Here is a 12358-nt window from a genome sequence, read left to right on the forward strand (position 1 = left end):
GCCCCTGAAAACACTAACCGTGCAAATCTTCTTGTTGCAAGGGTTACTGGGATAAAGCATGAGAACTGCTTTCAACGATCCAAAGCAAAGTGCTTTTCAAATACTGAGAATTACCATTTCTTATTTAAGCCTGTGGAATGGAAGAGGAAGCAATGGAGGTTCAAAGCACTCACAGGCATTATTTCAGTAATCCTTATAACACTCGCACAAGTAGGGCCATGCGATTATTTTCACACTGGGCAGGCTGTGGCTTGCAAAGGCCACCTAGTGAATTCATGGCAGGGGTGAGATGGAACAGGAAAGCCCCATCAGGAAAGGTCTCGTGCTCCAAACTTGTCTGTTGTTTGCTTTGGAGAGTTTGGATGTCCTTCCATTTTGCAGGTTAGCAGCTGAAAGCCTCCACGTCACACCCAGCGGGCACATGGCTCCAGGCCTCCTCTTGCCCACCCCAGTTTCCTGGTGCCAGATTGGGCCACAGGTCTCTTCTCTGTCATGCCTTTTGCTGGCTGCTGCTGCCAAGGTGTGTGTGTTTGTGCTCACCCAGTGACCAGATGCGTGACTAGTTGTGTGGTTCCAGTTTGCTTCAATGAATTAGGGCACAGTCCCATTGCAAAGCGTGTGAGCCTTTGAACTCGGAGGCTTGCCGTTCCCCTGCACCCGGCATTGAGAACGGCAGAGGTGATCTCAGTCATCCCACACTCCTGCCCTACATTTTGACCGGGGCATCTGGGAGCAGAAGCCTGGAGAGGTGCCATGATAAGGCCTCCCCAGACCCTCGAAGCATCTCCTTCCCCGCTGCTCTCAGGTTGCTTTCCCACTCTTGCAGGGCAGCCAACGGGTGCTTTATGCTCTGGCCATGAAGGGCACGGAGCGAGCTCCAATTCCCTCTGTGGCAGTCAGGGTGCCGCCTCGGATCTGGTGATCTGATAGATCCCATGACCTCTTCTCAGATGTGGTTCAGGGCCCTGGCCATGCTCCCTCGGGAAAGAAACAGCCATCTCTTCTGCACTGGTCTGTTTTGTATGCAGCTGGCCAGAACGTTGCAACAGCCTGACATTTTAAAAGGCTGCAAGCGTGAAGGCTTGTTTCTCACCCAGTTGCAGTTTTCTCTATGGGAATAATTGCAAGAAAGAGGCAACTTTGAGAGTCCTGCTGCTCAAGCTACAGAGCTTCATCCTAGGCTTTCCTTCCTTGCCACACTACACTATTAAGATGACGTAAGATGGAAGTCTGGAAACCGGGAGAACCAGTGTGGTATGGTAATAGTCCATGCAATGAGGAAACCCAAACAGAAGTGGGGCACACCTGAGCATTTCTGCTCTGTATAGGAGCCGGCTGGACAAAGGGATGCGCCCAGGTGGCTGAGGGCCAGCGTTAGTCCGTGTGTTGGAATGGACTTGGGAGACTCACAGGGCAACTCTGGCCCAGTCACGGACTCCCAGTCTAATCTAACTCACAGAGTGGCTGTGAGGGTAAAACGGAAAGCGGGGAATCGTTCCCTCTACCCTGGATATGCTACACGAGGAAAAAGCAAGATACAAATGTAGGAAATAAATGCAACAGGATTTTAGACAGACCAAATACAAAACCAAACCAAACCAAACCAGGTGACCCAATCAGGAATCTGACAGAGAAGAGCCCTAAAAAGTACAGAGCGACTATTTTCACAAATCTCTACTTACCCCCTTGGGTACTTCAATCAAGCGGCCACACACCTTTCAGTGTGGAAAACAGCCAACTCAAGTGAGGAAGGCATGTTTAAACGGTTTAAAAGGGCTGAGAGATGTGCAGTGGCTCAAAGGCCCACCTGGCAAGGGAAATGGATTCCAATACAATTCCAATCCTCCCCGCACCCTCCTCCTCCTCCTCCCAATAATGCTTCCTGGAGCAACATATTTTTAAAAACATTCTACCCAATATTTTTGGACAGCAAATAACCCAGCTGCAGAAGAACAAGAGATGCAGACAGGAATATAAATTGAGCATATAGAGAGCGAAACAGGATCATGTGCCATTTCTGAGCCAAGAATGTACATGAGCAAAAGAATGTGAAAAATCAGAGCAAAAATCTGGTGAGTTAAGGGAAATTGCACTGCAGAGGTTTAGAGTTACCAAGGCTGATTCACACTCAAAATCTCTTTGCCACTCAAGCAGTTTGTCCTCGGGGTAATGCTCTTATGCGCACAGATACATATATCAGGTGTCATCTGAACAACTGTTTGGACAAAACCTACAATCTGCAGGATTATTTCTGGGGTTTCTCATGATACCAGGCCTTGAGGCTGCTCTAGAATTTGAGGCCAGGAACTAAGGGAAGTGAGCTGAGGGTTTACATGGCACACCAAAACTACCTTCAGCCTAGAAATGAAACTGCATGGAAAAAGCCCAGAACCACAAGAAAGCTTTCCAGAGAAATCTTCTGCCTTGCTTTACATGCGGCTCGGTTTTTATATTTATACTCCACCTTTTCCTTTGGCATACACGGGATCCCCAGGAGATCTCCAATCTAACCACTGTCCAGACCCAGAGGTAATTAGGTTCAACAAGACTGCTGCACCAGTACAGGGAGGGCTGTGGCCAGGGAGAGTTCCATCTGCAGGTGGAAATCCACTGGATTCCCAGGGCTTGGCTCCTCAAACTCTAGTCTGTTTTGCAGTGGCCCAGTGTCCAAGTTCCTGGCGAGCACAGCCAGGGTTCATGGGGACTCGTCAAGAAGCGAGAGCCGTGCATCACAGAGGCAGTGCCCCTTTCCACCACATGCCCCACCAGCTGCAGTGAGTGGGGAAGAAAGCGGGTTGCAGGGAATGGGGCCTCGCATGACACTTGCCGTGCCCGGTTTCTGCATCATGCAGCTGTTCCTGATGGGGAAGACGGCTGGCTGCACATTTGGAGGCCCGCCGGTGTTGATGGACTTCCTCTTGGCTCAGCTTGCTTTGTAGGACTGGGCTGAGCACAAGAAATAGTCTGCGGACACTAGAGGGATGGATTCTGAGAGGAGGAGCCTAGCTGAAGCTCAGCAGTAGTGACAGAGAACATGTCCTGCATGCCCTCCCCCTGGTCATCTCCAGGAGGGTTCTGGGAAAGAGAGGTCCTTGTCTGACGCCTGGGAGAGCCACAGCGCATCTCGAGCTGGGCCAATGGCACAGCTTCCAACTTTCTCCCACGCGTCTTCAGGCTTGAGGTTCTCACTGGCAGGAGTCAACTTACGGTGGGTTGTCACACTTGCGTTGCCTGAATCTGGCCCCCATCCCACAAGTCCTGCTGCACATGCTCCACTGGCTCCACATGCTCCAGTCTCCGTCAACGTGTTCTGGGATGGGAGTTTTGCTGACACACTCCCCAGTTCGGCACCACTGAAATGCAAGGAAGCAGGGAGAACCAAGTGAACAATGGCTTCCGTGCCACATCCACTCAAGGCCCATGGAAGCAGCAGGGGAGCAGTTCCTGGGATGCCATGAAGTGCCACTAAAAGCACTTGCAACGTACCAAGGAAAGCATTTATCAGTCAGGGCTAAGGAAAAAGTGAGATCAAATCTGCAGCTTGTAAGGAGCATGGAAACTGGACCCATGGATTGACCCCAGCAGAGAATGGCAAAATCAGGGGCTGAGTGAAGACACGATCTTCAAGTAGCACTTGGCCAACAGCTCATGGCACTGGTTTTCTACACATGGGAATTATGTGAAAATAGCCCCAGTAACACAGACCACATCCATAGTAAAGATACCAAAATAATTTTGTTAGCATTTTGCAGCCAACAAAACAAAACTGGCTACTTGTTTCAGTGTGAGTCTTCAGTATTTGCATGGGAAAATTCTGGCTTTGTCGATAAGAACCCATCAGATCTTCCTAATAGTTGCAGAGGTCTACACAATACATCTTCCATAATGGGACAATGTTACATATAATCTGGAATGTCCCATTTCCACCTATATGATCAGACAGAGATTATTACTACAGCACCCATTTGAAATGGCTGACAGAACTTCCTGAATCCAAAGAACAATGAATACTTTCTGCAAGGGAAAAAAACGGACAATAAGGATTCAAACCCGTGACTAAATTTTATTAAAGAGTAAGCTGAGAACCCGTTGTCATTGGATACAAATGACAGGCAAAACATTTGCAATTTTATGGTTTCATAGTTTTGGAATGTTAAGATTTATTCCATGAAAATGATCAGTCCTGCAGCCTTCTCCAACCCGGAGTCCTCCGGATGGTTGAGACTGCAACTCCCATTAGCCCCAGTCAGCTTGGTCAAGAACTAGGGATTATGGGACTTGTAGCAGCAGGCATCCAGTCAGGGAAGGAGCTGCTACACGCATGTACCTGAGAGTGCGTCTCATGGGGTTCAGTGTGACTGAATTCCTGAGCGGACAGGCATCGGCCTGCACTCCACTGTTTGAGACTGTGGGCTGAGAAGCGACGGCAAACTGCAGAGGAGCTGGCATTGCCTGACATGCTGTCCTTACTAAGGTTTTGAGAGAGCTGGCATCTGATCTGAAAGAGAAACCCAGACTGAAAGGCTAACCTGACAGCAAGCAGCCTTGCTCTTGTCATTGCCAACTGTTGTTGCTTGTTGCTGTCCGACCCATTGCGACCCCATGGACCACATTTCTCCAGGCCTCCCTGTCCTCCACCATCCCCACAAGTCCACTTAAGCTTACGCCAACTGCTTCAGTGACTCCATCTAGCCGCCTCATTCTCTGCCGTCCCCTTCTCCATTTGCCGTCAATTGCTCCCAGCATTGGGCTCTTCTCCAGGGAGTCCTTCCTTCTCATTAGGTGGCCAAAGTATTTGAGTTTCATCTTCAGTATCTGGCCTTCTAAAGAGCAGTCAGGGTTGATCTCCTCTAGGACTGACCGGTTTGATCGCCTTGCGGTCCAAGGGACTCAAAGGAGTCTCCTCCAGCACCACAATTCAAAGCCCTCAATCCTTTGGCGCTCAGCCTTCCTTATGGTCCAGCTTTCATAGCCATACATTGCAACTGGGAAGACCATAGCCTTGACTATACGCACTTTTGTTGGCAGGGTGATGTCTCTGCTTTTTAGTATGCTGTCTAGATTTGCCATAGCTCCTAAGGAGCAAGCGTCTTAATTTCTTGGTTGCAGTCCCCGTCTGCGGTGATCTTGAAGCCCAGGAAAATAAAATCTGTCAATACCTCCATTTCTTCCCCATCTATTTGCCAGGAAGTGAGAGGACCAGATGCCATGAACTTAGTTTTCTTAATGTTGAGTTTCAAGACAACTTTTGCGCTCTCCTCTTTCACTTGCATCAAGAGGCTGTCTAGTTCCTCTTCACTTTCTGCCATTAGAGTGGTATCATCTGCATATCTGAGGTTGTTGATATTTCTCCCAGCAATCTTAATTCCAACTGGAGATTCATCTAGCCCTGCCTTTCTCATGATGTGTTCTGCATATACGTTAAATAGGCAGAGCGACAGTATACAGCCTTGCCAAACTCCTTTCTCCATTTTGAACCAATCAGTGGTTCTGTGTCCAGTTCTCACTGTTGCTTCTTGACCCATATATCGGTTTCTTAAGAAACAAATAAGATGGTCTGGTACTCCCATCTCTTTAAGAACTTGCCACAATTTGTTGTGATCCACACAATCAAAGGCTTTAGCATAGTCAATGAAACAGAAGTAGATGTTTTTCTGGAACTCCTTAGCTTTCTCCATGATCCAGTGTATGTTGGCAATTTGATCTCTAGTTCCTCTGCCTCTTCGAAATCCTGCCTGTGCTTCTGGTAGTTCTTGGTCCACATACTGCTGGAGCCTAGCTTGTAGGATTTTGAGCATAACTTTGCTGGCATGTGAAATGAGTGCAATGGTGCGGTAGTTTGAACATTCTTTAGCATTGCCCTTCTTTGGAATCGGAATGTAAACTGACCTTTTCCAATTCTGTGGCCACAGTTGAGCTTTCCAAATTTGCTGGCATATTGAGCGTAGCACTTTTACTGCATCGACTTTTAGGATTTTGAATAGCTCAACTGGAATACTGTCACCTCCACTAGCTTTGTTGTTGCTCAGACTTCCTAAGACCCATTTGACTTCACATTCCAGGATGTCTGGCTCGAGGTCAGTGACCACCCCATCGTGGTTATCAGGGATGTTAAGCTCTTTCTTGAATAGGTCTTCTGTGTAATCTTGCCACCTCTTCTTAATCTCCTCTGCCTCTGTAAGGTCCCTGCCATTTTGGTCCTTTATCACGCCCATCTTTGCATGAAATGTTCCCTTCATATCTCAATTTTCTTGAAGAGATCTCTGGTCCTCCGTATTCTATTGTTTCCTTCTATTTCTTTGCACTGTTCATTTAAGAAGGCATTCTTATCTCTTCTAGCTATTCTCTGGAATTCTGCATTCAATTGGGTGTATCTTTCTCTTTCTCCCTTGCCTTTTGCTTCCCTTCTTTCCTCAGCTATTTGTAAAGCTTCCTCAGACAGCCATTTTGCTTTCTTGCATTTCTTTTTCTTTGGGATGGTTTTAGTTGCTACCTCTTGTACAATGTTGTGGACCTCCATCCATAGTTCTTCAGGCACTCTGTCTATCAGATCTAATTTCTTAAACCTATTTGTCACCTCTGCTGTATATTCATCAGGGATATGATTTAGGTCATACCTGAGTGGCCTAGTGCTTTTCCCTACTTTCTTCAGTTTAAGCCTAAATTTTGCAACCAGAAGCTCATGCTCTGAGCCACAGTCAGCTCCTGGTCTAGTTTTTACTGACTGTATACAGCTTCTCCATCTTTGGCTGCAGAGAACATAATCAATCTGATTTCTGTGTTGACTGTCTGGTGATATCCATGTGTAGAGTTGTCTCTTCGGTTGTTGGAAAAGAGTGTTTGCTATGACCATCGTATTCTCTTGACAAAATTCTACCAGCCTGTGCCCTGCTTCATTTTGTAGTCCAAGGCCAAACTTGCCTGTTATTCTGGTTATCTTTTGGCTTCCTACTTTAGCTTTCCAATCCCCCATGATGATAAAGACATCATTGTTTGGTGTTCATTCTAGAAGGTGTTGTAGGCCTTCATAGAACCAATCAATGTCAGCCTCTTCATTGCCAATACATTGCTTCAATGCCATGTTATGCCCTGATTTGCATAGCAAAGAAATGCTGGAGAAAGAGTTACCCAGTGAAATTCTGAAGAACTGTGCAAATCTACCCCATGGCTACAGAAGTCTCTCGACTTTCAGAGAGAATAGCTCAACTTGATTTAGAATTCCTGCAAAACTACCTGTGTGTGTGCGTGGGGGGGGGGGCAGTTGGGGGAGAGTGATGTTAAGTTTGGACACGTCTGTTAATTTTTGTTTTTCTCTGTCTCATTTTTTTTTTCAATCTTAAGTTTGGTTTGTCCTGAGGTTTGTGATTTTTTTCCCTTGTAAAGTTCACAAGAAAATCCACAAGCATTTTAATGCACATTTCTCCTAATACTTGCATTTGGCGTGCATTTCTGCCTAACAGACCTTTTTTTACAAACAATTTTTCTCATATAATGCTATTTCCCCTAATATTCACAAGTTACTTTAACTGGAAAACTCCACTGCTAAATCCTGAGAAATGCAAATCTTGAGGGCTGAGTTCCAGTTTGAAGTCAGAAGCATCAACTTTTAGATAAGTTCACAGTAAAATGCAAAATGATCTAATTTCTCCCAGTTCACATGTGCATGCATGTTTACATGCAGGGGTGGTGGAAGGAGTGCTGTTCCAGACTGCTAGGATTCTCCAAACATCACCTCACCACTGATCTTGTGCCTGATTCCTGTTCATGTTTGCAATCTCTGCTCACTCTGCACGAATGGGACAATTGCAGAAATCAAGCAGTGATCAAACATGAAATTTGCACAATTTTGCAGCTTTCCTCCACAGGCCTATATGGGACTGTTTCAGTCTACAGGGAAATTCGTGTAAAATAGGAAATGTTTGCAAACTCAGACTGGAAAAGTTATGCAAATTGAAGGGGAGCACAAATCCGAGAAACGTTTTCAGTGGGCAGGTGCTCCCTATTGTGCTTGGGGCTTTGCAGGTGGCTGTGACCAACACTAGATGTTCAAATTCAGAATGTCCATATACCTATATTTACATCCACCCAGCGCTAACAACTCCACCATGGTTCACTTTAGGAGACCAGGATGACCTTCATTTATTTCCTAAAGATGAACCCTGAACGCTTAGAAGCTCCTTTTGCAAGAGAGCTGTTTTTCATGTGACATTTACACACCATTTAGACACTGTAAATGATACAAACAACAAACCTGCACATGAAAATGACTAGCAAGTCTGTACTTTTATCGACTGCACATGATCAGCAAAACTTATTCCAATAAAAACAGTGGAGAACAGCAATCCCAAGGGCAACTCTCGGGTCACCTCTTGCTGCTTGGGGATTACCTTGTCTGCCCCACATTCGGTGCCATCCAAAGGAGGATCCAGCTTGGTTTTGCAAGATGCATCTCCTTCCACGAGGCACCAGAGACCAGCACACATCAGATGCTGCCGAAGTAAAGGGAAGGGAGCACATTACTCTTTCTGACCACACCAGCCCTTATTGGGGCAGCTCTTTGACGAGCCTCTCCCGGCGGCATCGCACACCTCTCCTCCTCTCTTCGCCCTCCTCTCTCCCCTGACAAATGCAACAGACTGGGCGCCTGTGGTCGGCCACTCCACTGGTGCGGCCAAAGCCACATGCAGACTCCAGCCTTCCCACCTCTTCAGCATCCCGCCTTCCCTCCCTCGCGTTCCCTTCTTCCGGACCTTATTCACCTGGAGCACACCCACATGGCTCTCCAGCTGAAATGCCTCCCAGGACGCATTGCCATTCAGCCAGCCCCATAAAGGGAGCGCGTTCCCCTTGGCGCCCCTCCCTTCCGCCCGCCCTCACCCATCACCGTTTGCCTCCTTGGCCCCACGGCTGCCTTTCTGCCTCGCGGACCCTGCTTCTGCTACTCTGCCCTTTCTCCCCCAGCAGAGCTTTCCTGCTGCTTTGCTCCCACTTGATGTTCAGCGCAGCATCAACAAGTCTGTGCAGGTTGAGGGGAGAGTTCTTTCTGGAACCACAGGCTCCCTGTTCTGGAAAGCCGCTGGGCAAATGTCCGAGATCCTTCCTCAGTGCCTACTGTCACCAGCTGCTCCTGTTCTGCACCCGCTCCCTCCTCCTTGCTCCCCTGTGCTGACATGGTGGGCAGAGAGCCAGCCAGCAGGTTGACAGGGCACCATCGCCTGCTTTTTCTTCTCAGCCCCACCCTTGTTTGGGCCAGAGCAAGAAGAAGGGGAACCAGCTGGGGAAGGGGAAGAGCAGCTCCAGGATACTCTTGCCAGGGCCCCCTGCTGGGTGTGTGGGTCCCCAGCAGGTGCCCGACCACACCAACCCTCGGTGTGGACCGTGTGGAAGGATGCAGTTTTCCAGAACTCAACAGCCCAGAGATGCTCTCCTCCCAGCTGCAAAATTTTGCAGAGCAAATGGCAGTGGAGGAAGAAACAGAGCACTGGCAGCACAGATGGGAGAGCAGTAGCACCTGAGGAGGAGGGCACGGGGCTGAGGTGCCCTCCCTGGACACTTCCAGGGACAACCTTCTGGAATGGACCCAAAGCGCCTGTGCAACTCTGTTCCTGCAGCAGAAATACTGCATCAGCAAAGAAATTAAGGTTTCACGAAAACTTGCAGCCAAATATATAAATACACATATAATGGCAACATGTTTTTGAAGTACCTTTGGGTGCATGGTGTGCCTAATTGCCATCCTTGTGTTTTACGGTGTTCATAAGTATTAAAAGTGCATGGCTGCTTTCACACTGCCTGTTTTATATGAAGCTTAAGCGTTCAGTTTAATTGCTTCTATATATTACAGGTTTACCCTCCAATCTGACAGATACTTTTCTTTGTGGCTTCTTCCTTTTCTTTTTCTGGTAATGAATTAAGGTAGAGTATCTGTATCACAGCTCATTTTACACTTACTGGAATGTTTCAGAAACCTTTCACATGAGTTTCTGTTTGGCCAACTGTCAAAAGGCAATCTGGTATAATGGTTTTAAAAAAGCAGGAGGGAGAAGAGAACCAATCCGAAAAATTATGGTAAAATACAGTGTGGGAATGTAAGTATGTCAACATAAAATATCCATTTAAAAAAGAGAAGGTTGGAAGGCAGCTTTGAATGAGATTTGGATGGGGTAGGGAAACTGCGGCTCTCCAGATGGTGCTGAACTCCAGTGCACATCAGCCCCAGCCAGCATGGGAAGTGGACAGGGTACAGGAAGGCAGGATGCTGATCCAGGCAGGAGTGTTTCAAGCCATTCCTACAGATGTGGAGGTGTCACCTGGGCCCTCCAGAAGGCAAAGGAGATGCTTCACCACTGGCCAATGCCCTTTGACCATGACAGCTGCAGTTCCCGAAACCTCTGCAGAGGTTCTCCTCGTTTGAGGCTGGGGAAAAGATGCTTTGTGATACGGCATGTGAAACTTTATGAAGATGAGCCCAAATGGGCACTGTGTGAGGGCAATCCTATACACGCCTACTCAAAATAGCTCCCACTGAGCTCAGGGGGCTTACTTCCAGGGAAACAAATACGGAATTTTTGCTTTTATATTTATTATATTTCTATCCTGCCATTTCCTTTCAAGGAACCCAAGGCAGCTTACATAATTCTCCTCCTCCTCTTCATCTCATCCTCACAACAACAACCCTGTGAGGCAGGTTGGGATGAGCGTCTGTGACTGGCCAGAGCCACCCAGTTGGCCCATGGCTGAGCGAGGACTGAGTCCCAGTCCCACGAATCGCTACATCATGCTGGCTCTCCTTTTTGGCAACCTTTGGATTGGAAGGTTGTAAGGATCGTAGCCTTAGAAATGTTTCTTTTAAAGGTAAAGGGGAGCTCAAGGTGGTCCAATACTAAATGAACTTCAAAAGGGATCACAAGCGTTCTGAAAAGATGCAGTTCATGGGTATTAGAGAACAGGAGAGTACCTTAGGAGCAAAGTTCTCAGCTCTGCGGCTGCCCTTCAGCAAAGCTGTACTCGCAAGCACAACAGGCACAGCAGTTGCGGGTCCTAGAAAATGGACCATGCTGCTCCCGTTATTCATCCTTTGCTTGATAACAGCAATCTTTTTGCCAGATGAAGTGCTGGCTCTAGCCCTCTTCCCAGTGCTCCTTGTGTAAGCCATGAGAAAGGTGCATAGGGAGCTGCCTCATGGAGTCAGGCCATAGGTCCAACTAGGCCAGTACTGTCAACACGGACTGGCAGCAGCTGACCAGAGTTTCACGCAGGAGCTTTTCCAACTCTACCTGGAGATGCTGAGAGCATCCCAGGCATGTGGAGTGGTCATCTCCATGGTGCCTCAGATGCATGTGTGGTGGAGACATATTGCATGCATCACTCTACCTGGAAATTTTCTATATGGCGATGGGGAAGCAGCTACATCCTAAAGACTGCAACTAATTCCTTTAACTCATACTGCAAGAAAGATACAGGTAGGCATCCATGGGAGGCAATTATCCTTCAGATGACATGGGTAGTTGGGTGGCTCATGGCATTTGCAAATCTTGTGCACAATTCCCTGGGAGTACGTAACTCCCACCAAATATAAGAGGTCTACTTGTAAGCAGATATGCATAAGCTGGTGGTGCTGGAGAAGTTTCTGCCAGCACTCATCTTCTCGTAGGGGAATTCCTGATCATCTACCAAGGAACTCCGCGGCTTGCTGAAACGAGAACTTGCTGAAATCCATTTAGCAAACCTGTGCCCACATGCACCCCACTTAAATTACAGTTCAGAAGAATGACAAGGTCAAAGTGCGTTGCACTGAGCTATTTAACAAGATGCCATAAATCTTGATAAAAACAGCTGGAGCCAAGATCAAGAGGCTCATCTTTTTGCCATTAACTGAAATCTGAACGTGAGAGCAAGAGCAATGTAGCATTTAAAAAAAAATATCTGTGTGGATATAAAACATTCTGCTCCAATCATCCCGTTTACACTGGATACAGAACAGAGGCAAATAATTTGAAGTGCATAAAAGATCTATGAGCTGCTACTTTCCTTTCAGAGAGTTGCCTTGGCACAAGGCAGGGCACAAATCCATTTTATGCTATTTCCCTGAGCAATACCCACTAACCCCCCCGCCCCTTGTAAACCTCAATGCTGGTACCACCACCTGTGGAACAGGCTAACATTATTCCCTCCAGCAGAATTACTTGTCCCTCTTCTTCAGCCCTTCTGAATGGTATGATTTGCTAGCCCCAAATTTTTCTTTCAAAACAATGGGGCACTCTCATTAGACTCTTCCTTCTCCAGAATTACGTAGTGCAAGAAATACTACCAGATGAGTTATAACTTTAAAAAGTGATGCTGAAAGTGGAATTATGGG

At 47.3% G+C, this 12358-nt stretch overlaps 1 protein-coding gene across 1 annotated transcript in view; it reads right to left on the reverse strand.

Annotated features, from left to right (window-relative positions):
- ADAMTS17 (ADAM metallopeptidase with thrombospondin type 1 motif 17) overlaps positions 1 to 12358 on the reverse strand; it is a 187330-nt gene that overhangs the window by 71530 nt on the left and 103442 nt on the right. The window contains exons 10-11 of the mRNA XM_044444944.1: positions 8388 to 8489; positions 3208 to 3353 (exon numbers count right to left, since the gene is read on the reverse strand). Of these exons, the coding sequence (XP_044300879.1) occupies positions 3208 to 3353; positions 8388 to 8489 (248 nt within the window). The remainder of the gene's footprint in view (positions 1 to 3207; positions 3354 to 8387; positions 8490 to 12358) is intronic.

The sequence above is a fragment of the Varanus komodoensis genome, unplaced genomic scaffold (assembly GCF_004798865.1).
Source record: "Varanus komodoensis strain SLA01 unplaced genomic scaffold, ASM479886v1 scaffold46_3, whole genome shotgun sequence".
In the NCBI taxonomy this organism is placed as follows: domain Eukaryota; kingdom Metazoa; phylum Chordata; class Lepidosauria; order Squamata; family Varanidae; genus Varanus; species Varanus komodoensis.